This window comes from Prunus avium, chromosome 1 (genome assembly GCF_965620075.1).
Source record: "Prunus avium chromosome 1, drPruAviu1.hap1.1, whole genome shotgun sequence".
Taxonomy (NCBI): Eukaryota; Viridiplantae; Streptophyta; class Magnoliopsida; order Rosales; family Rosaceae; genus Prunus; species Prunus avium.
Window position 1 is genome coordinate 51,820,833 of NC_142284.1, and position 25,953 is coordinate 51,846,785.

The window sequence follows — 25,953 nt, forward strand, 5'->3', positions numbered from 1 at the left end:
TGGTACAATGGGGTCCCCTTGTATAGGAGCACCACGCAACGCAAGCCATTTATTTTCGTAGTCTAAGACTCTGATCTTTACCAGTTTTTCACCCATGTTTCACTGTTCATTTATCCCTTATCTCCTTCCTCTCCTGTCGACCCCTTTCTGGAAGTCTCGAATTACACTTTCTTGTTAGATAATCTGATATGTCGCGAAATTATTAATCTGAACCGCGCGTATGGGTATTTGTTTTTGACAAAATTCATGAAAAAACAGTTACTTAAACTAACAATCTTGTGATATAAAGATGTGAAACAAGCTTGTTCTTTCTTTGGGAGTCTGCTTTTTATTGGTGGGTAATCTGAACCGACCGTTTTTGTTTCTGAAAAAATTCATGAAAAACCAGTGACTTAAACAAACATACAAGATGTGAAACAAGGTACATGTGTATGAAGCTTGTCTTTTCTTTGCGAGTTTGGTTCTGCTTGCTTGGTGGGCAGGATAATTTTCTATGAACTAAGCACAAGGGGAAAGGAAACAGAGAGAAACAAAAGAAGATGATAATGGGGTGGTTTTCAATTAGGACGTGTGCCATGATTAAGAGGTTCTGTGAGAGGTGGCAATCAATGAGGGCATAGTGTCATGACCATGCTCAGTGCTGCTGCATGCAACTAAAATAATTATCATATCTTACATCATATTGTAAGATAAATACAAATGTCAGCAGTACAAGACAAAATTCAAAATTGTACTGACTAGTATAGTGAAGTGAGATATGATGGTGCAGATAAAATCACAATTTAATTCGTAACTGCAGGGGAAGTCAGGAATCTTGATAATTCCGATACTACTGCGTTAGTAATACAGAAGAATACAGAACAAGAAGGGGAAGTCAAAAATCATAATCATTTCAATACCCAATACTCAACGTTGATAAACATGCTTAATTCTAGGGGTCCAAATTGAAAATGGAGTGTTAGATGAGTGATTCTCCAAATTCATATATGATCAGGTGGTGGTTGCAATGTTGCATTGAAACACCAAACTAATATTTAGAGCCACCAAACATGAGCCCCACCTCATCATGGGTCCCAACCATTATATATGATCGTTCTTCGGCCCATCCACGGTTCCTATTGTGGTTGGTCCGCGGTTACATTGTGCCTTGATATCCAATTAAATGGACTTTACCCCACCATGACCATCGCATGTTAAAAATGACAATTCTATGTCAAATTAAATGACAGGGCCCCTATCATAAGAGTATGTTAAGCTCTCTTTCTCCTTGGAAATCGTTTTAGTAATTTTAACCAAAACATGATCACAATTACATAATTAAATAATTTCCGGTTTGATTGGTTTTTGACATAAATCATAAGTGACCTAGAAGATACACAGTTCCGATCATCAAATCAGTTACACAATGAAATAATATAAAGAGAAAGATAAACGTATATCTAGCATTCCTCTCATTTTCATTGTATTTAGATTTACGTTACTCTCTCTATCTATATCTAGATTAATCATGAAAAGTTCAATCTTCTTCATCTATCATTCTATTATCTTAATTGTATTACTTATGTTAATCAAAACTGGCGTACACCATAATGGATCGATCGATATCGTCCTAGATATATAATCTTCATTATTCCCGTAGGGTACTTGTACTTTTATAAGAAGTTAGAAATGTACCTCCCTAAATGAGCTGTTGAATTCACATAAACCTGGACCCATCGTGGATTATCTCAAGTCTTCGTCCTTAAGAGTTTTCATATCTTGTACATGGTTCCACATCAAGTACAAAATTAAATCCACGGCCACGCAATTTTGATTTTTTGATTGAAGCATTGTTTATGCGGCCGTAATGCCACGACACATGACCTAGGTGACCATAACATCCAACGGTGTAGTTATTGTTCTATACCCTACGGAGGAAGGTGAATCCATCAGATCCAACGGTTAGAAAGAGGAGTTACATGCCCTACTTTGTTGTACGGTATACATTTTTTCCTTTCCAAAAACCAGCCAAACCCCGTTGGATCAATCAATCGCCACCTCATCATAGTGTACAATTGGTACTTACTGCTCCTCCACGTACAACCATTTTTAATTTGGGAGTTTCACTAAAATACCCAAATGGGGGCTGAAATTATAAAAATACCCAACACCCAAAACACTTTATAAACATACCCAAAACCCATCATTACACACACTCAAAACCCATTTATAAACACACCCAAAAAATATACAATTGTTGATTGTGGGGTTGATTTTGGGTATGTTTCTATGTTTAAATAGTATTTGGGTATTTTTATAAATACATGTCTAGAATTGGGTATTTTTATAAATATCTATTTTAATTTTTACCTCAACCCACCGGCGCGAGTCCAAGCTGGCATCTACCTTTTTTTATAGCTAACAAACAAGCTAAACACCATTCATTTATCTAAACAATGAGAAATTTGAAATACAACAATTAATCCACCAATGAGGTTGTGATTTTGAACATCAAGCTTGTACATAGATTGATGTGTTCTTGATTGAGATAGAATGAGATGTTACATTTGACAACCTTCATCCTTAACCACTTTTATATTCAAGTACAAGAATTCATCTGATTCATGGTTTTAGACTGAAAACCCGAACAAGAAAAGTATGTTGATGACTTTTTCCAAATTAGTGAGGGCCGGAATGGAATATCATATGTAGTGTAGAATCGGATTCGAAGCTCTTTATTAGGATTGAAACAAGCGAGGAACGAGTGACCACAAGTTCCTCTTAAGCGCTCGACATTGATAAAAGAATATTCTAATACATTAAATGTAACGAAAAATATTATGTTGTCACGATGTCTTACAAGATTCTGATTATGAATTCTTAATTAATCATATAGATTTGTACATGTTGAATCCAAAATTTTGCATTATGACAATATAAGCAATTGCCGAACAAAGTAAATATGGTACTTACGGTACATTAATGTTATTTTATCTAAAAATTTTAGGGCCTCTTTGATAACCATTTAGGGGAGGATGGAGGAAGGAGTAACAAAAGTGAAAATAATTTCCAATAGTTTTCAGTTTTTGATTTTTGTTTTCACTTTTGTTCATCCTCCCTCCCATATCCTTCCCTCTCATCTTCCCTCTCAATCCCATATTCACTCTCATTCTCACTTCCATTCTCTCTCTTTTTCCTCTATATTCTAACGTGAAAAAAAATGAAAAATGAAAACTAAAAACTAAAATTGAAATGATTATCAAACGGGCCTTTAGCTTTTAATCTAGGATGATGATTTAATTAGCAATCGACAAGTCAAATTAGCTTTCGTGTGGATTTACAGTTTATTATTATTATTATTATTATAAGATTTTGATTTACAGTTGTTGAGAATGTGTTACCAACCTTCGAACCCAAGACCACTAGGAGTTAGTGCAAGCGCACTTAACCACAAGGGCAGGTTGAAGGCCAGTTGATTTACAGTTGTAGAAGCAAAGATTTTGATTTGTTTCCAAATTTAGCATATTATATAGCATTAGGCATGGCATTTAGGAAACTAGGCTTCTGCGTGTATGCGCATTTGAAAAGTGATGGCTTAGTGGTATATAGACTCTACTAATGCGCTTTCCTCACAAAGTGGTTATAGATGTTTAATTGGATGGTGCCTGGCTGTCACATTGTGGTCGCTTTCTCCCATAATCTCTAATTTCACTTATGTTAATCGTTATGATTTTGTTATGATTTTGCTACATGCGCATGACTGACCACCGTTAATTCATGTGAGTTTCATTGTGAAATCCACACACATCAACGATCAAAACACACGCACCGGCATGCCTGTCATTAAGCTAGGTGCTCATTTCTGGCTTGCCTGCTGTGAAGTTGTACCGTACGTTAAGTATACATTTTATAAAACCCCTCCAGTCCACAGCCGACTTGTTTGTGGGTATTTTAATTAGAATCTCACCAAAGTCCACGGCCGACTTGGTGATGATGATCAAAGAATAACGGATTCAGATTTCAGACACAAATAATAAAAACCCTGTAAATCAAATCAAATCAAACTTAATGTTTTACTTAGATTACATCTGTCAGGTGCTCTCAAGGACTCAATGTACCTTGGCTAGAATTGACCAGTTTCTACATATGCAGGTTAGTAATGAATGCGTCTTTTAATTCTTTTGTTGGTGAAACTGTGAAACACCACTTTAGCTCAGAATTTATTCAAAGAGAAGAGGGGGAAAAAACCCCTTAGTGGTTGCAACTTTATATCTGTTTTGTCCAACTCAACCCCACTGGCCTGTATGTTCTGTTGGATTTAAATGCGGATATGGGATGGGACTGGAGAGGGAGAGGGGGGTGGTCTGCTACATTCACATGGCTTTAATTTTCATGGAGGATAGGATATATAATTTGGTTTTATTTTATGTTTTTGTTATGTATCTCTGCACCAAATTGATATACTATTGTCATGTTCCGTTCACATGCAGTTCATGTGAAGCATGCTCATGAACGTAAACATATTAATCTAAAACATAGGATGTGGGGCCCCTGATGATCTAAATGTACAGATTTATTTGTTGATCATATTTATTATTGACAGATAAAAGAATATATGCTGCTTTCATGTTCCATTCTTGTGTACATAGTCTGTGTCTGTGGTACATGCAATGTATGAGTATGACCATGCTGCAGCCACTGGTGGTGCTCATATTTGGAAGCTCATGCTCTGTATTTGCTACAAAATAGTCCAAAAATGCTGTTGAAGTGGAAAAGTTATCACACTTGATGGAATGTGATTGGTTGGAATACTAAAACAGTGTTATCTCCGTGATATAGAAGATTTTCTCGCTTTGCTCTGAACAAATATGCCACTCAAGCAATGGATGTGTCTGAATTTAAAGGCATGCAGAGCTGATGGGTGACCCTTCCCATGTCATGAACACCATAACATATGACAGATAACACATGCGTTTCAGACCTCTCAAGTTTCAGTAATGCCATCTCAGTTGGTTGAGGCACTGGTTTTAGGAACCAAACCTCTTCAACCTTTACTCAGACATTAATTATATATGTGATTTGCAACTTACCCTCTGCATAGATTTGCGAAAATTGCATTGGTTTTAGAACCACCTATTTGATAGTAGCTTCTTTCTCCTTGGAGAAAAATAAATAGATTGCCTTGCCTCTCTGGTTTTGACTTATAATCTTCACCCTGTGAACTGAGTTTGAGTTGCAAACTTGCAATACATCATAGATAGGTTTATGAACAAGGGGAGCTAGCACTGTTGGAGACATGGAACAGAAACAATGAATGACTTCATATATATCAGAGTGAAAAGATTGCCAATCTGGTTATACATAAACAAATAATCAAACTACCAAAACAGAAAGGGATAAAAATCAGAAACATAAATGCTTTACTTCGTATGAAAAAGCTAGTTAATGGTTTTTTTGAATCCAATTCGATGAAATTCCATCCTGTAAAATAGAATGGGATAAATAGCACAAGAAGAGCTAAACAATAACATTATTTTTCGGCTCCTCAGAATTCATGTAACACAAATGATGTACTGACAACCACTAAGTCGAACAAATGAAAACAGTAGTAAATTGAAAGTCTTTGCTTACTGTTTCTACAAGTTAGACAATATAAAGAATGTCTTTCTCTCTCACCTTTTGTGATGTCTTACAGCTCCCGGCTTCTTTCAGTTGAAAATAAAGAAATCTAAATTAAGCAATTTCTAAAAGTACACTGCTGCAGAGGATGAGGGATTCTTTAATTTTTCACTTACGCTCTCCTTCTCTTGGGACTTAAAATGAAGTCATCATCGTCGTCGCTCTCCTTGATAACTCTCTTCTTGCCTTTTACATCACCATTTTTAGATGCCTGCTGTTGTTGCCTCTGTGAACTCTCAGGTTTACTAGGTGGTTTTGTAGACTCAGGTTTACTTGGTGGTTTTGTAGACTTAATAGGAGTTCCTAACCGGAGTTGCTTTTGCTTTCTCTGCTTCTTCTCGAATGCCTTTCTGGATCTTTCAGGGGACAACAGGCCATGCTCCATCATCCTGCAAATGAATTATGTTGTTCGTTTCTAATTACTCATCATTGCTCAATTTTAAAGAAAAATGATTTGTGCATATCCAACTTTTAGAGGAAAGTCCAATTCACAGAAAAACAAATCTGGTAGCATATCCAAAACCAAAATCAGAGCATCAAGGTCCTTTATTGGATGTTTCCTTTAGAAAACAAAAGATCTCTGTTTTCCCCTTTCAACTCATATTTGTAAATACATCAATGATGGCAAAGCACATCAATCACTTACTAACCCACATCATAGCTATTGCATATCAACAAGAGTATGCTGTTTTTTACCTTAAAAGAAAAGAACCCAAGAATAGTTGCTAAGTTCTTATATGATGGTCGATTAGTTTTCATATTTGTGTGGGGTCTACTGTGTTAGTGAAAATAAGAAGTTCATTAACCGCAGAGCTTACTGCTGCAACAAAGGATCAACGAAAAGCCACTTCTGCAATCTCTTATGCAATCTTGGAAGTATTGTATAGGCAATGGATATTGTATTTCCAACAAGGATTCCTTGCGCCCAAAAAAAATTGGGTCCATATTTTCATCAGAACTGCGATACGCATATACACAACATTGTGCAAATACCTAAATAATCCATATACGTGATTCAAAATTAGTCATGCTGTTTTACTGACATCCAGACAATTGACGACCACGTACTCAGGTTACACTGCCTTTCACTACACTCAGATAAAGGTTATAACATAACATGTAAGAATACATTTAAGTAAATCATAGTGCTTCTAGAATCTAATTCGAATGGCCATGGTTACCAGCCTAATATCCATTCATTTAAGTTTCAAGCATAATCTGTCAGAGTCAAGTGTTGAAAAAAAAAATTTGTTCAGGTTAGCTTTGAGCGCTTCAGTTGTGGATTCAACCAAATACAGCTGGTCAAAGACTCATCATCAAACAAAAGAAGAGTGGGGTAGAAGAAAGTGTCTCAACTTGAGACCAGATTTGAAGAACAGTTCGCAGCTGCTGAATGTCATTTGGCTGAAACAGAAGCAGAAGAAGGTGTGGATGGAAGGGAGAGGAAGCGTGATAGGAAAAATGATAGAAACAGAGAAAGACAGATTTTTTAGCGTGGCCATGCGCAAGATCCTAACTAAAAGGTGATGAGGTCGATAAAGGCTGATGCTCCTAGTATTGATGGTGAGATAAATCCTAAGGTATTCCTTGATTGATTATTTGAGATGGAACATTTATTTTGAATGGTATGAGATGTCTGACAGTCGTAAAGTCCGATTTGCCAAGATGAAATTGATAGGCCAAGCTAAATTGTTATGGACCAAAATTGAAATACAAGTTGAGAGAACAGGTGGAGAACCAATTGTCCTTTGGGCTGAGATGAAAGAAATACTGAGGGAAAAATATGTATTCTTGCCCTATCAGCAGTGCTTATTAGTTAAATGGCAAGCTCTTCATCAAGAAAGCATGCTAGTCACTGAATACATTGCTAAATTGAAGAATTCATATTGCAATGTAATGTAAATTGACTGGTGACCCTTTCCTGTGTTAGGACAGGCCTTTGTCCAGAGCTTCAAAAAGAGTTGATTCCTTGTGATGCAAATTCTTTAGAGAGAACTTATCAGGTGGTACAAGAATTGGAGTGTTATTTGAAGTTAACCAATGTTGTTGAGCAATTTGAATCTCCTACTTCTGATTTTCATGCCACCACAATTGGAACAAAACCCGTTCTAATTTCTAAAGGTGGATCTATAAGATGCTGCAGGAAAAGAAGCACAGTATGATACATGAGGAGGTGGATCTATAAGATGCTACGAATGTCAGGGTTTTCGACATTTTGCTGACCTAAGTCCCACAAAGGAAACATCTCAAAATCCGCTTGCAGCCCGTGCTAAAGAAGAACCTGGTGGTCAAGGTGAGCTTGAAATTCCAAATAGCAATGAGGATGTTGAGGGTGAATCTAGTGAGGTTGTTCAGCCAAGGATGACAGTGGTGAGATGTACATTGGCTGAGCCCAAGACTACCGGTGATGGGCATAGAAGATTCATCTTCCATAACTATGTCAAGTATTAGGTTAATGTCTTTACACTCCTCTTGTAATTCAATGGAGAGTTAGTTGATGAATGAAAATTTTTGGTATGTTTTCATGTGATGGAATTTTTGGTGTGAAGTCAAGCCTTGGTGTGAATCCAAGTTGGATGTGAAGCCCCTGGAGTGAATCCAGACCCATTTCTATCTATTGTTTTATTTCTTTTTCCCCTAAATCTGCCTTAGACCTATCAAATCAACTATATCCTACATCATTCTTTCACTGATATGAACTTTTGATGGAAGGGGCCAGCCTGATAAGCAGTTTACTTCCAAGAATATTAACCTAGCAGTGATAACTAATTTAAGCATCTTATATATACTCCATACGATCAAATAGAAGGTGAAAGGCTTTCTGAACAGAAAGAAAAGTTACCAGAATTCTGCCATTTCACTTGTTGGTATCTGTTCGGACAACGACTCGTAGAAGATCCTCAGAGGTTCTCTCTGGAGATAGGAAACAGAAAAAACACAAGGATGAATGGAAGCTTAGAACTATAGGCATTCTCTCTTAACCAAACATAAAAATAAATGTAATGGGAAGAACCTCTTCAGGAGGATCAAATTTCTGGCCTGCCAAAGTATATACTTTCTTCTCTTTCACCCTTGTTGTGGTAGTGGTCTTTGTGGTAGTTGTCTTTGTGGTACTTTTTGTTGATACTGAAGTTGGCTTTGGTTTTACCTTCACATTTGAGCACATATTACTGAATTCACCATATCCAACATGAAATTAACACAATTAAGTCTGATACCCAGAACCAGAATCCACCAGAGACACATAGGTGGCACCACAATCAACTATGCCATTCTCAATTAACCAAATTAATAAAAAAAAACCAAATAAAAATTCACCACATATCATAGAAACTTCTCCAAAAAAACCCCAAACCCAATATCACCTAATCTATTGGAAACAGCTCAACCAATTCAGAACACCAAAAACCCAATTGACCCAATTGGAAAAACAATCAAAAGCACACAACTTTAAAGTCAAAAAATCAAGAACATGCAAAACAGAATTCAGAAAAAGCAATCAACTTTGAGATGGGTACCTCAGTTTTTGTAACAGTTGGGACAGATTTCTGCTTTACATCAGCTACCTGCTTGCTTGATGAGCTCTCAATCTTCTTCTTAGTAACAGAATAGCCAATCTTTCCCTTTGAAGAGCCATCTAGGTTGCCGCTCTTGACCTTCACCGCACTGGCCATAGATATTACCAATCTGTGCAATTAATCTCTTTGATATTTTCTATCTGCTATTGATCGGATAAAGCTTTTATCTTCTTTTTGTTACCACCTACTCCTCCTCTCATTGAAAATTCATCAATCAGCTCACCCTCTGTTCCTCTCGAAAATTTATAAACTTTGCAAAATTCCAAAGACTAATTTATTGAAAAACAGACAAAAATAAAGAAAAAGATTAAAATCACAAAAATAAAGATTGGATATTTGGATATATAGATTTGCAGGTTAATGTGTTGTTTAACTGCTTTTAAGGTTTTTCTAACAGATGAAGAACAGCTCCTGTCCTCTTTTGTTTTTATTTTATTTTAGTTTTTTTTTTTTTTTTTGCGTGCTGAATTCATTACCAAACTTATTCGAAAAGACTGTTCTACCCTTATACGAATTGGAAAGGGAAAGTTCGGAGCATGGAGGCGGTCTAAGGGTAAAGTGGTCATGTCAGATGTTATAACGCAGACAACCTTGGATAAGGTGTGGACGTCTTTATCGTAAACTATTCTCTGTGGACGTCGGATTGGTCTCGGTGTAGATTGAGTGAAGATTCTCATGATCGGACGGTTGTGATAGAAAGCTGGAGGTTCTTAGCATGGGGGGTTTTCTTTTTTCGTTATTTTTAACCTTGACTTTCAGAGGTTCAGTCTTTCACTGACTTTAACGTTAACGATGGTCGGGCCACATGTTGGAACAATAGCTAGGATTTAATTAGTACTCTGTAACTTTAACGGTTGATTTAGGTTTGTCCAAATAAATCAATTTTAATGAGATTCTAATTAATTCCACTAAATAAATTGCTTAAATATAATGGTGATACAAATAAAACTTTGTAATGATTTGAAATAGGAAAAAAAAATTCACTGCCTTTTTTTACATATAAGCAATAGTCTTTTTCAACAATTCAGAAAAAGCAAGAAAACAAGAAAATAGGTTCACTAACGTGACAAACTGAAATAACCTACATATACTCTCTGCGTTTATATATACAAGAAAATTTCTCAACAATTCATGAAACAAAATTTTCTGAAATTTCAAATGTGACTTGCTACTTCATTTAATTAATTTATTTATTTCATTTCCTCCCAAGAGGGTTCTTTTATTCCAACATAAAAATAAATTTAATAAATTTAAAAACAAAAAACAAAAATATACAATTTACAAGACTAGATATTTCTATGTCAAATGGGTTTTAATTGATGGAGTCTATTGTACCAAATAGAGTGGAGAATCATATGAAAAATATCAAACTTCTCGGGCTTAGCATGCCACAGAAAATGCTTTTGCACCCTTTTCACCCTCATTTGCATCTGTAGATATTTCTTCTTTGGGATTGAAAGCAGTATATTCTTCAAGTTCGGAATATCTTTCTCCAACACAAAAACAGCAAAGGACTCCCAATTCAGAACTTCCAAAAATGGAGGCACAAAATTGTCTGATATGATCACCGGAACACACTCATAGAAAATGGCCTCCACGACTCGCGGACTGTTCACTTCGTAACCTTTTGCACAAATGCAGTACTTGCTGCTTTGCATATAACGAACATAGTTCTTGTTGCCCTTCGCTTTCGGCAACTTGCCGAAGATCTTCATGTCGGGATCTTTGTCTTCCCAATGCTGCAACAAAATTGGCCGAACATAACCATGCATGCTCCCAGCAAAGAAAGCAAGTATTGATCTCTTGGAAGGACGATTGCCTCCAAGATCTCTGAGAGGATTCTTATCATTCTTGACGTATGTTTCAGGAAGAGGCACATCCTTGCCAAATACAAAACCTTCTTTGATATCAGAATTGCAGAGGGCCCTAATGCACGTAGCCATATATTTCTTTGTTTCAGTTGGGGCCTGAGGAAGTAGATTTTTATTAGAAAAGTATTAATCAAATTTTAGTCCAAATGACGTGTAGATTTGAATGTCATCCATCCTCTACAACAAAGTCACTGGTCATCAACCAAAGGGAGAAATAATATAACAATAATTGGCAGAATCATAGCAATTGGCAGTTAAAAAGAAAGCAAACAAATGGAAATAACCATCTCAAGGCAACATGTATACTCATCATTTCAGATTCTATGATGAACCAAACCAACTCATTTCAAACAATATGTCAAACAAATCGAAACTTAATTTGTGCTTCATTAGAATTTGAATTCCTACAAGTAACTGGTAAACCAAACTAGATAGGGAGTATGAAAAGCTTACCCAATCGTGGCAAGCAACAAGAAAATGATCTGCTCCTCCAGTTCTATTCCAGAAAGGATGTTTCACTGCAATCATGTCAACGTAGTCCTTCAAATACTGTATAAGATTCTTATGACTGTGTGAATTGGGCACATATAACCTTTCCTCTAACATTCGAGAACTAAAGGGTAAGTAATACAGGTGGGCTTTCTGAGGGTTTTTAGTAACAAATTTCTTATCAGCTTCCAGCTGCTTCATGAACCATCCCTCAGAAGCATATATCCCTTTGAGAAATGGCGAGTGCAATATAGGTCTTTCTCCTTCCCTGTAAACGTATACTTTAAGAGTGTCCTCCATTAATTCATAGCTTCTGCAAATTAGATGATAGTTTCACTTCAGCAGTAGTAGTTGATTGTGTGTGTAGTTACAACTTGCAGCTTATGAAATTCTTTGAAAGAAATAGGATGATTTTTAAATGAGAAAGAAATAACCAACATTGCAAGATAATGTATACTCCAACTGTCCAACGTTGTCATTTGATCCTATCCATAGACTTACCAGCTCATAATATCGTTTGTATGCTTTTCAGTAAGATCATTTTTGCACGCACAAGACAGTGTCTTGTTCACAATAACTTTCATAAAACGACTGTACTATAAGAAATTCAAACATATAAGGATTTCATTGACTTACCTTTTAAACATGGATAGATTCCGATAAAGTGGAGCATAAAGAGTTGGATCACTCTTTATTATGGGTGCATTTTCAATCTGCGATGCTACATATTGCAGCTCTTGGTCAACAGGTGAAGACCATTGTGGTATCTAACCACACACAAAAAAAAGAAGGTAAAAAATTAGAATAAGGAGTTGAAGATTTAACGAACTTAATCACATTCAAAATAACATGAATCTAAACTTCAAACATACCACTGAATGGTACAAGGCACGACTCTGGAGCAAAAGATTGTTCATATCAGATATTGAATATACATCCAAGATTGGAACCTCCGGCTCTATTTTCACGTCAGGGACTCTGGTCATTGAAGAATTATGTTCTGTTTGGTTGAGGTTACTATGCAATAGCTCAGAATTTTCAGTTTTCTCAGAAGGGGTTGTTCGATCTTTCTCCACTGAAGTCACATTTGAGTCAACAGATATAATGGGAGCCCCAACGTTTGTTTCAAAAATTGCAGGAGCTGTGCTTGGTGACGAATTCATCATTGGGGGTGCAGGTGAATTGACTGGTAAACCAGCAGTAGAATTTACAACATCTACAGTATTATTTTCATTCCCAATCCTGCCTTCTAAATAAGTATTATCTGTAGTATTTTTCTTTTCAACAGAGCTTACTTCAGGTTCTGTACCCCCCTCTTGAGCAAAATCAGTCTCCAAGGGTTTTACATTTTCCACAATGATAGTTCTATTTTGCTTTACCAAATTTCCAGATGACGCATCCTTACCATCGTCTTCATCTTCATCGATTTCTAAAGTTCCGTTTGAGCCTTCATTTCCTTCTAATGCAGAATCAGAGCTCCTAGTATTGCTAGCTATCTCATGAATTGCATATGTGCCAGTGTTGTTCAAATCATTAGAAAGCGACAAGTTACCGACAATCTCAGAATTAGATGGTGAATATCCAGCTTGGAAGCCACTTTTCCCCACTAAAGGAACCTTTGTAGAAGAGAGTATAGATGATAAAAGATTACCATATGGAAGTTCAAGATGCTGGACAACTAAGATCACAGCAAACAGCATTCCCGCAATCCACAGCAATCTCCTGGTTTCTGCTTGACATATAGATAACAGATCCTGACCCATTTTGATAAACTACTCTAGTGATTGTTGGCCAATTTTCAATAACCATAATCCACCCTGCACATTTTCCACAATCACACAAGTTTATAATTTAAGAACAAATACATGCAACTAATTGTTGAACAATTACATCAATATGCATAATCAACAGCTGTGAAAGCTGTTGAAACAAATGGGCTCTAACCTTGCTTATCAACTATCAAACATCAATCCCCTGCATTTCTTAATTTTCCAAGTGAATTAAATTAAATTCAAGAAAATAAATATCTATTACAGGCAGCTAACATTTCCAGCTTCCCACTAAGAAAATAACAAAGAATTCTTATACTACCAAGTTAAAAAGGTTCACTTTCAATCAAATATCTTGGCATGCGGAAACAATCCCATTAATAAATAGTAAAACAGGAAAACATTCAAGAACCAAATCTTCAACATTATAAAACAAAACAGCTTCTTAATTAGAATACAGAGCAGAGAGAGAGAGAGAGAGAGAGAGAGTGGAAATGAGAAGAAGAAAGGAAGAAAGATTCCAAATTTATCCTGAATTCTACAAACTGGGTTTGGTTTGAAAGTCTCGGTTCTAACACTATATTCCAAACCTTGTTCATTTTTCCTTTCATTCTCCCACACTTTCTCAGCAACCAAACAGTTATTTTCTCTTCAAGGACAGGAAAAGGAAACAGAGTACCTTGTTGGGTTTAAGCAAAAGTACCTTGGTATGAGAGAGGTGCAGAGCTTCTACGGTCTTCCGCCGTTATAGTGGTTTTGGCCTTACCGAGGAGAAGTGGGAAGCTTCATGACTTGTCTTCACAAATTTGCCAACTCTAATCCTTGTCTGAAAAATGGGTTTTGGTCCAACTACATAATAACATAAAATGAGAGAATCGTTTAGTCCACGCGAGTTTTTAGCAGTTGGTGACGACTTTTTTGTCTGATCGAATGGTTCCTTGCGTTTTTCCAGTAGGTAAAGCTTGACCCTTTGTTTTTCAGACAAACAAAAAATAAAAACTTGACCCTTTGAGCTTTGCATAATTTTATGGCTAAAATAAAATAAAATCTTCATTAACTGTTTTTCTTTACTTATTTTGATTTTAAATTCAATATTAAAATCTGGTAGATGAGTGAAAGCAACTAAAAGCTTAAACTAATTAAATTTTTTATTTGTTAATAATTGTAGTCCGGGGCTAATTATTAATTTAATATTCAACTAATTTCCAATAAGTACAAATACAAAAAAATACAATTTTCTTCCACTCTTGAATGTTGCAAGCAGTTATTGGAATAAAGACAAGGCAAGCAAACAGCTGAATGGAGTTATTGGAAGAAAATAAATATAAGTAAAACCATAATATTAGATATGTTTAATTTAATAAGCCAAGATGCACCTCTTTATGTCTTTTAATAAAAGCATCAATGAATTAAATGAAAACCTAGAATGATTAAAAAAAAATTAAGAAAAATATTTGACTACTTGCATCTCATCTTTGAATTTGATTTCTGAAAAAAAAAAAAAAAAACATCTGTGAATATAAACCAATTTTGCTTTATATAGATATGTGAGTATGCATGTTTTATAAGGGCAACAACAAAAAAAACAAAACAAATATAGACTCTTTAGTTTTCTTTATGAAAAAGCAAAAGGGAAGAGATTCTTGAGGTTGGGAGAATAATACTATAGGATGAGGATGCATACGTAAGTGCAGGCCCACATCATTTTTATTCATGTGCTTAGTTGGCAGAAAAAACATAACTGTTTCTTAATTTATGTATATATTTTTTAGTAATGAAAAATGAAGTTTCGAATTTAAAATATCTTTTAATATATGAAGAGAATATGAAGGTAAAAATGTCCCACGTTGGAAAGTTAGAAAATCTTTCAAGAGCTTATAAGAAGTTAGGCTATTCTCCTATTGTCATGTGGAACATCAACTTCTTTTATGGTATCAGAGCGGGTTTGCCCACGTGTGAAAATCCAACGGCTATACATACTCCACGTCACCTAATATATGTTGTCTACGTGTTAGGCTTGAAAATCCCAATTTCCAATTGAAAACTCAAATATTATAGATTCAAAGCTTAGATGGGGACAAAGACAAAAAAAATCTAAGAATTTTCCTCGTTGCCAATTGAAAATTATTATAATTAAAAATATTAAATAGTTTCCTTATATATATTCATAGTGAACTTGAATTCATATGTGATTTAAGAAAGGGTGAGTTAGAACTCTATAAAGAAAGTGAGTTACACGCTCCATAAATGTGGGTAGACTCAAAACATTCTTTTATTATTTTCTTGGCTTGTGTTTTGGGTGTGGGGTGATTGATGTAATTAAAAATAATTTGATTTGGTCCCCAAATAATGCGGTGGGACCAGGGTGCCGTGGGCCTCTGATTGAGCGTTCGATTATCCCCTTTGTCCTTTCTGGGCCATTAATCACTTCCTTTTCCTTCATTTGGGGCATGTGATTCTTGATGCCATCACCGCAAGGTTTAAAGACCTCACATTTTACGGCCTTATCGTGCCACGTGTAACGTACGCATGTCATCATCCATGCAACTGGAGCGTTTCAGGTCCACTTGTAATTAGAAGAATAGTTTAATTCAATAGAGTTGACCCAAAAAAATGTTTAATTCAATATATTTTTTGGGGACAACTAATTCAATTAGATTGTTCATAGAAAAAGTGAAGCAAATTCCTTCCTTTATGCTCAAGTCAAGTATTAAAAAAGTAAATTGCAGAAGAAGGATTTCAACTTTTTTGTCAACCCGCTCTCTATGGTGCACTTTCGTCCTATTAGTCTCTGCTGCACTCTCTACAAGATTATCTCTAAAGTGATTGTCACTAGATTGCGGCCTATTCTGCCTAAGCTTATCAGTCCTCACCAAGTGAGTTTTGTCCCTGGGCGGCACATCACAGACAATATCTTGATAGCTCAAGAGCTTATGTTCAAATTCAGAAGTTCTAAAGGTAAGAAGGGTTTTATAGCATGGAAGATTGATCTCTCTAAAGCTTATGACAGACTTAATTGGAACTTTATCAGGACTGTCCTTAATGAGCTGGGTTTACCTGAAAGTTTGATCCAATTAATTATGCAGTGTGTCTCCTCTGTCACTTACCAGATCTGTGTGAATGGGGAACTCACTGAGTCCTTCACTCCAAGCAAGGGTATTAGACAAGGTGATCCCTTATCCTCTTATCTCTTCGTGCTTTGTATTGAAAAACTCTCGCATATCATTGTTGATGCTGTTGGGAAGCGTAAATGGAAGCCCGTAAAAACTTCACAATCTGGTCCTACTGTGTCCCACTTATTCTTTGCTGATGACTTGATTCTTTTCGCGGAAGCTAGCCCCTACCAAGCTAAATTAATGAAACAGTGTCTGGAGCTCTTCTGTAAAGTCTCTGGCCAAATCATCAACTTTGAGAAGTCTGCTATTTATTGTTCCCCCAACACTTGCAAGGATATGGCAGCTGATATTAGTCGCATCTGTGGCTCTCCTCTCACCAATAACCTAGGTAATTACTTGGGCATGCCTCTTCTTCATTCTAAAATCACAAAGACTACTTATAGCAAGCTGGTGGATAAAGTTCATGCTAGGCTTGCCTCTTGGAAGAGCAAAGTTCTTTCCATTGCAGGTCGTGCAACTCTGATCCAGGCTGTCACTTCGGCTATTCCTGTCTATGCGATGCAAACTGCTAAAATCCAGATGAGCATTTGTGAGAATTTAGACAGATTAAATCGTAATTTCCTTTGGGGTGGGAGTGATAAGAAGCTGAAAATTCACCTCTGCCAATGGGATCTTGTGTGTAGGCCTAAGAGTAAAGGTGGGCTTGGTCTCAAAAAAACCCATCATATGAATCAAGCCCTTCTAGCTAAGGTTGCTTGGAGACTTTCAAGGAAGGATGATGGTTTGTGGGCTCAGATTTTTGAGAAGAAATACCTCAGGGGTCACTCCTTTTGTGAACCTAATCTGACTCCCAGGCAAAAGTGCTCTCCTACCTGGAAGGGGATTATGTTTGGTGCTCAGATGCTTCATAAAGGTTTAGTCTGGAGGCTAGGTAAAGGGGATAAGGTTAATTTTTGGAAGGATAAGTGGCTGGATATTGTGCCCCTCATGAACCAGGTTGATATTACCCCAGATATGGATTTGAATTGTATGGTTTCTGATTTCTTTGCTAATGGTTGGTGGGATGTGGAAAAGCTTAGAGGTGTGCTCCCGGAGGAGTGGGTTCAGAAAGTTATTGGTTGCCCAGCTGATTTTGGAGGTCACTTGGAGGACTGCCAAATTTGGCATCCTACCTCTAATGGTACGTTTTCTGTTAAGTCTGCGTATAATATGATGTTCAAAAGGGCTGACTGGTCGACCCATTGGTGGGAAGTGATTTGGAAACTTAAAATCCCTCCCAAGCTTCAAATCTTCTTTTGGCTAACTGTTGCATTCCTAAAAGGACACAAATTAATGTGCAAACAACCAATTAAAAATACCCGCAAGTGCACGAATCTAATGAAGTATAGATTATGTAAGTACGGGGTCGATCCCACGAAGAACTTGTCGGTTTCCTATAAGTTCTAATTTGAGTACTGTTGTGTAGATTTAGCTCCACCAAAATGGATTAAGCTGCATCCTCAACTTGTGATACTCGCAAGTGCACGAACCGTTGGTAGTATAGCATATGTAAGTGCGAGGTCGATTCCACAGGGATTGGTGATTGAATGATCCAATTTAGTTTCCCTACACAAAATAGAAACAAAAAAAGAAGGGAAATAAATAAAACAAGGAAGAAAGAAAATAACTAACTCAAGCAGATAAGTTCCCAAGTTCAATTAGATTAACGGATTGATTCTAGCTAATGTATGATTAAGCCATGGTGTGTGGTCATAACCTTGTGTTCCTAATTCCCTAATTTGATCATTTGTTGTCTAACCTAAAATTAAGCATTAGGAACCCATTAAGCATAGAAGAACAATTTAAACAACCAAGCATGTATCTAATCCCTGTTGTCGAATGTCCATACATACTCTTCCTATTCATAGTTCAATTCGAATTAAAGCATGGTGTATACTCTTAATTCAAACCAAGATAGCTAACATGCAAGCCTTAATGGTGATCAATCATTCAAACTAGCATATTAACTTATAAGCATAATGAATAAGAACATGAACCATAATTGAAACTTGGAAACTAATCAAACTTGAGACTAAAGAAAAGAATTTACATAATGAAAAGTAAAGTGGAACTAAGAAAAACTTAAGGAAAATTTCAACACAAAAGATTTCATTACAACAATTGAAAACTAGAAAGAGAAACTAAGAGAATTTGAGGGAGAGAAGGGAAGGGAGCTCTAGAGAAGTGTTTGAGAGCTCCCCCCCTTGGGGTGTGTTTACAAGCTTGGGAAACCTCACTATATATAGGCCTAAGGAAGCTGAAAATCTGAATTAAGTATGGCTAATGCATACAACACTTTGTTTTATAAAATCTGAAATGGTTGATGCACTTCACTAATGCATACAACACTTCCATTATAAAATCTGAAATGGTTGATGCACTTCACTAATAAATCCCACCAGCAGCCCTAGCTCATCTTCATGTCACCATGACCAAGCTTCCAACCAGAAATAATAGCTCATCCTGAGGTCAGCATGACCAGCAACTTCAAGGGCTTACGAATTGGGCTTCCCTTAAGCAAATTAAGACTTTAAGCACTCAAACTTGAAGTTCAGAATGTCTTCTTTCCAGCCATATATCATTTGGGCCAATCCAAGGTCGGAGGAGGAAGTTAAGGCCAAAACAAATTGCTAACTCATTTTGCGCGCTGATAAAATCCATCCTGAGCATGGCTCTGTGTTTGCTAGGTAACAGACTCCACAATTATCCAATGGGGCTGAATTTCGGATATGTTATAGTATACACCCATTGGAACAACTTTCATGAAGAATGTGGCCTCATCCGAGCTATGTAGGTTGCTGAAACAAAGCTTGCAATATGACCTACGAAACTGGGCTGGCAGGGGACTGTAGCCAAAATTGAGTTTGTCTTTAAGCTCTTCATCCATTCATCCAAATTAGGCCCTAACATGCATGGATTGCATCATTTACTATCCAAAGCCCTCTTTATTACCTAAAGCTCAATGAACTGAAAGATAAACACAAAAAGGATTAAAAGCACAAGTTTAACTCAAAAAAACATAACCAAATCATAAGCTAGAAGGGTACAAAATGATATGTAAATATGCACCGATCAAATACCCCCAAACCTAGATTTTGCTAGTCCTCGAGCAAAACAAAAGGAAAACAAAGATAAAAACAAACAAGAAGTTAACTAGACCACTTTCGTAGGTAACTCGATTGCATTGAGCATATGCAACAAGCCTTTAAACCTCTAGGCATCCCTAGTAGGAGGAGTTGTGTCTCCTGAGGGTTTAACAGATACGATACCCACAAACGTTTTACTGACTCTGTAAAACAAGGTAATTAGAAAACTTAAAAGATTGTTAGTCCGTAAGCAAAATAAAAAACAAAAACAAAAATAATTACAAAAACAAAACAAAAATAAAAATAAAAATAAATAAATAAAAACTCAAAACAATCTTTCCGAACATTTTATGAAGATAAATGACTCATGCACATGACTCAAAAGTTTAAAAGCTCAATTTTAGACATTATTTACAAGGCGGCAAAGTTCAAAACATAACATGCTCAAAGTGTGGTAGTGTGATAGCCAAATGCAACAAATTCCCCAATCTTAGTTTTCACACAATTTCAAAAATCATACAAAGCACAAGTTCAACTTCAAATCTCACCAAAGTTGTCCTCTCACAAATGAATCACTCGGAAGAAGGCTACAATGCAATACTCAGTTATAAACATGAGGTTAGAGTTAAACCATAAGGACTTAACTCGAAATAAAAAGATGAAGGACTTGCATTAATATGATCTCAAGAAGGATGCCAAACACTTAAAAGTAGAAAAATGAATGCAATTCAACCACATGACATTTAAGATCAATTTAGGTCTTTAGCATAGGTTGTAATGGGGCCAAGGGTGTAAGGTGAGTAAGAAATGAAGGGTATGGATAAAACAAAGTCCAAGAAACTCAAAATATAAGAGCATAAAACAATTGTTTACAAGACTTCGAATCATCACGATTAGATTTTTTCTTTTACACGATCAAAACTCCTTATACCTTCATTTACAATGATTCATACTCCTTTCCTTGAATTGAACAAACACCAATTTATTTTGAAGGCCCAAAAATGAAACCCAAAAATGAAATTTCATTCAACCACCACTTAATCACAACTTTTCTCGTTTCTTTCACCAATTGTGTGATTTTTTTTTTCAAAATGTAACACCAATTCCCAAACTTAGTATGAAAAACACATCCCAATTAAAGCTCATGAGTTCCTTAGAAAGGTAAATATTTGTTTTTCAGGCTAAGGCGAGGAAATATAATTGGTAAAATGAAAGAAAAGGTTTACATGTAGGCTCAAAATGGTTAACAATGGAAAGTCATGCTTAAACATGCATAAGGTTAGCTTGAAAGGCACAAACGATCCAAAGAGGGCCTTAATATCATTTCTTAAATGTCATGAGATCAAATTGCAAAAGAATGAATGACTTTTAAGTGTTCAACCAAATCAATGAATAATGAGATCAAACAACAACTTAGATGACAAGAAATTAAGAGTATGTGTATATAACACTCATGAAATGAAGTACAAGGCTCAAAAGCTCACATTATATGGTTATATAAGTCTAATTTATGATTCATACAATTCTTTAGATCATGCAAATCCTTTAATTGGAAAATTATGAAACAAATGGCAAGTGCAAAGAAGGTTTCGAACATGTCATGCTAGAACGATGCCAAATTAATTAATTAATTAATTATTATTTTTTACAATAAAAATTTACAAGGAAAAAAAAAAAAAAAATTCAATTTTTTATTTAAGTCATGCAACATTTATCACAATCTCATCAAATGTGTTCGGAAAGTGACTAAACAAAACAAGATTCAAAACAAGAACGAAATTTAAATTTTTTTTTTTTTAAATTATAATTTTAAGAAAAACCAAGTTTACTTGCTAAACTCCAATACCCCCAAACCTAGAAATGAGCATTGTCCTCAATGTTTAAAAATTAGCCACAAACAATGTCATAACAACAAATGAAAGGTATTAAAGCAAATAAATAAAAAATCACAAAATCACAAAAGAAAACAAAAACAAAATAATTATAAAATAAAAATTACAACACAAACAAACAAACAAACAAAAAAAATGAAACAGTAAACCCTAATCACACAATTCTGAAACCCAAAAAAAATTTTGAAGCCCAAAGCCCACAATTTTGAAACACAAACCACGGTGAATTTAACCCACTTTGAAACCCAAACAACGGTGAAAACCTAACCCACAATGAAATCTGAAGCCCACATGTTATTATTAATTAATTAATTTATTTATTTATTTTAATGTAATAAAACGTGAATTGGGAGTGCGAATGCGGGATTTCTGAAAAGAAAGTGTGTGGTCCCTGATGCCTTGGTTCCTGGGGCGTCACGGGTGAAAGGGGTGAGGGACGTGTCGGCGTGCAGAGGCAACAGTCACATCCCCCAAGCCAGAATTATTGGCTTCTTGGGTGAAGCGGGACGACTTTTTCACTAGAAGGTGGTGAAAGGTGAAAATGCAATTAAGGGGGGTTGGGAAACGGGTGCGGCGACATATAGAGATAAGCCGTAAGGGCCGCACAGAACTCAGAACCGCAGCGGCTAGGGTTTAGCAGACTAAGTCTATAAAAGGTAAAAAGAAAGGGTAAAAAAAAAACAAACTCAGAAACACACAAAAGAGAAAAGAAAGAAAGAAGAAAAGAGAGTGAGAAATCAAATGGCCTCTAACTACCCATTTTCGTTGGATCTCAACCTAGCTCCACCGACTCAGACACGAGGCCAAGCAGCGGCACCAATATGGATGCCCTACTTTGCTTCCGCACGGGGGCCTGTGACAGTAACTGACTCAATACTCCTGGACAACGATGTTGCCATTGGAGTGGCTAGAAATTTAGTGACTCCTAAAGATATACGTGTTCTGGGGACAAGGGATGACAACCGGGTCGTGAGCGATGCCCTGGCACTGAGCGTGCAGAGTACGGCAACAGTCGCAAGTTTGGGTCATCGCCTACTTGCGAAGTCCCATGAGGTAGAGGTGCTGAAAGGTCAGTTGGCGGAGGAGCGAAGTATGGTTGAGGAGTGTCAGACTGCTATAAAAAGCTTGAAAAGGGAGAGGTCAAGGATAGTGGAGGTGAATCGACACCAGCTAGAAGTATTGCGGGACGAGAATAAAAACCTATCAAAAATGGTAGAGTTGTACTCTCGCGACATGAGAAAACAGCTGGAGGACCTAGACCGACCGGGTAAACGCAAACAAGCAGATCGCGAGAGTAGTTACGCTCAAGCTAAGATTGCGATCTTTGGGAGCTCAAGTGATGAGCCCCAAGAAGCTGTGCGTGAAGCCCCGTAAGAGGACAGCCAGAGGGCCAAACTCAAAGCTCCAATGGTCGAGACACCAAGCACCGAGAAGAAATGATTTCCTACTGCATTATTGTTGTTTTTATTTTATTTTGTTGTTTTTGTATTTTCGTTATTTTGTTTCGGAAATAAAAGAGTAAGGTTGCAGAAAGAAAAAGAAAAAAAAAAGAAAACAAAGACGACAAACGGAAAAGAAAACACATTTCCCTAACTAAAATAAGATAAAGATGATAGCCGAAAGGGAAAAGCAAAAACACAAAGCTCTAGAAAATGAAAGTAACGGGCAAAAACATTAAACACCAGAAAACACGGAAAAAAGAAAAGTAAAGTGAAAGTAAAGGTGCTCCCCCTTGAAGCGATTAGGTCGAGCATGCCCGGGAAATCCGAAATGGTGTTGGCTCTCTCTCATCAGCATATGTCTATTTAAACCACACCTCTGCAAGCGGATGATACCCAGCATTTCTTCCTGCAACTAAAGGAAAAACATCAAAAAATCCAGAAACAGAAAAAAAATGGCATCCTCATGCACTCACCTTGATGATCTCAACCTTGAATTGTCCCTTGCGCCACCGAATGCGCAAATAAGGGTTCCTCCAAACCATGTCTTCCCAAACTCCACATATCATCACGGTACGGCCTCAAACTTTGCTGAGATAATACCGAACTTTTCTGAGGCAATGCCGAACAGAGCAGCGCTGCTGGGAGGCATGATTGGTAACAAGCTCACACCGACAGATCATCTGCATGTGGCACAGAGGTCTGACAAGGCAGCGGTGGAGGAGTCCCACAATTTAACTGTACTCCACGCGGTCTCGGCTACCAATTTGGGCATGCGATTGCTGGCGAGAACACGGGAGTGTGCCGCGATGAGCGAGGAAATAGCTTCCTTGAAGGCTATGGTGGCGGACTTGCAGAAGCGGCTCTATTGTGCCAATCAGCACGTGGAAGCACTGCAGAGAAAAAATGAGGACCATGTGGAGCTGCTGCAGATTCTGCAAGTAAGAGAAAATAGAGGCATGCCATGAAGATGAAGATGAAGATGAAGAAGATGAAGAAGATGATGATGATGTTGTTTTTTTATTTGTTTTTATTTTTGTTTTGTTTTGTTTTTTTTGTTTTTTTTTTTTTTGTTTTTTTTTTTATGCACTGTTTGAAATAAAAAAAAAAAAATGTTTTAACACTCAGAAATAAACTAACTAACCATACCACGTAAATAAATAAATAGACTAACATAACAAAACAAAAACAGAAACAAAACAAAAACAAAGACTCAACAGAAAAGAAAACAAAGAAAATAAAGAAAACTTAATTTAAAAACACACGAATATACAAGCAACTCACGGATGACCAGTTAAGGGCCTCAGAAAACACAGCCAGGGGATCCGGGAAGGTTGGAGGGGTCACAATGGTCCCGCTTAAAACCCAAACTTCTTAGACACCGAAGGTGTCGCCTAAAGAACTCCTAGACACTGTATTAACAGAAGTGCTCACTGGGGTTACCATAAGTCGGCTCATATGAAATTTTTTTTTTTTTTTTATTTAAAAATTTTTAAGATAAGAAATAAAAACAAATTAAGATAAAATGAAACAACAAACCATAAACGAAAATGAACTAAGTACTCTAAACAAACTCAAACAAACTCAATAAATTGTTGTACTAAAAGAAACAAACCAAGAAACCAAAGAAAAACACAAACAGCACTTTCTATCACCTATTTATCACCTTTTGGACAGATTCGTTTCTATGTTTTTCAGCTTCGACCTCTGTTCAGTTTTTAGGCTATAACTTTCCAACCGTAAGTCCAAATTTTACGTTCTTTATATGGTTGGATTCAGCACAGAAAAACAAAGAACTCAACGCAGACCAAAAGGTAAAAACAATGACGGAAAGAAACATAATTCAAAGAAGAGAAAGGATTGAAATGCTCCCCCTTGAAGCGATTAGGTCGAATGTGATGCACTTGGAGGTCGCGACTTCTCCCATTGCTCCACACTTCCCATTCTTATGATTGAGGTTGCCATCTCTCTCCATTTTTATTAAGCTATCATAAATTGCTAAAACAAACACACAAACTTGAAATGGAATTAAAAGGATTAGGAAATAAAAACTAAAATGAAAAGGAAAATCAACACACATCCAATTCCATGCTTCAAAGCAACAAGCACCAATGGGTTGTGTAAGCTGGGACTTAAACCCAGTTCTCTTGCTTGTTGGGCAATTGTCCTTTTCTGTTGGACTACAAACACAACTTGTCCATTAACGTCATTAACTTTAAAACTTGAAATTGTCTAGAAAAACATGAAAATGAAAAATAAAAATAAAACAAGTAGGGAAAAGAAATAGAACCAAACTATGTTGCCAATCCCCGGCAACGGCGCCAAAAACTTGTTGTGTAGATTTAGCTCCACCAAAATGGATTAAGCTGCATCCTCAACTTGTGATACTCGCAAGTGCACGAACCGTTGGTAGTATAGCATATGTAAGTGCGAGGTCGATTCCACAGGGATTGGTGATTGAATGATCCAATTTAGTTTCCCTACACAAAATAGAAACAAAAAAAGAAGGGAAATAAATAAAACAAGGAAGAAAGAAAATAACTAACTCAAGCAGATAAGTTCCCAAGTTCAATTAGATTAACGGATTGATTCTAGCTAATGTATGATTAAGCCATGGTGTGTGGTCATAACCTTGTGTTCCTAATTCCCTAATTTGATCATTTGTTGTCTAACCTAAAATTAAGCATTAGGAACCCATTAAGCATAGAAGAACAATTTAAACAACCAAGCATGTATCTAATCCCTGTTGTCGAATGTCCATACATACTCTTCCTATTCATAGTTCAATTCGAATTAAAGCATGGTGTATACTCTTAATTCAAACCAAGATAGCTAACATGCAAGCCTTAATGGTGATCAATCATTCAAACTAGCATATTAACTTATAAGCATAATGAATAAGAACATGAACCATAATTGAAACTTGGAAACTAATCAAACTTGAGACTAAAGAAAAGAATTTACATAATGAAAAGTAAAGTGGAACTAAGAAAAACTTAAGGAAAATTTCAACACA

General features: G+C 36.5%; 2 protein-coding genes across 2 annotated transcripts; both read right to left on the bottom strand.

The window, feature by feature from the left end:
* Window positions 1-5,378: 5,378 nt before the first annotated feature.
* LOC110761298 (uncharacterized) lies at window positions 5,379-9,640 on the bottom strand. Its single transcript, XM_021963746.2, has 4 exons — window positions 9,177-9,640; window positions 8,672-8,806; window positions 8,501-8,571; window positions 5,379-6,047 (listed from the first exon to the last, which is right to left on the bottom strand). The coding sequence occupies exons 1-4, from the start codon at window positions 9,330-9,332 to the stop codon at window positions 5,771-5,773; spliced, it is 639 nt and encodes a 212-aa protein (XP_021819438.1). The 5' UTR covers window positions 9,333-9,640; the 3' UTR covers window positions 5,379-5,770.
* A 768-nt stretch (window positions 9,641-10,408) lies between these two features.
* LOC110761262 (Exostosin family protein) lies at window positions 10,409-14,322 on the bottom strand. The gene is made up of 5 exons (XM_021963703.2): window positions 14,069-14,322; window positions 12,469-13,413; window positions 12,233-12,363; window positions 11,561-11,909; window positions 10,409-11,203 (listed from the first exon to the last, which is right to left on the bottom strand). Exons 2-5 carry the CDS (start codon window positions 13,357-13,359, stop codon window positions 10,538-10,540), a joined length of 2,037 nt encoding a protein of 678 aa, XP_021819395.1. The 5' UTR covers window positions 13,360-13,413; window positions 14,069-14,322; the 3' UTR covers window positions 10,409-10,537.
* Between the last annotated feature and the right edge of the window lie 11,631 nt (window positions 14,323-25,953).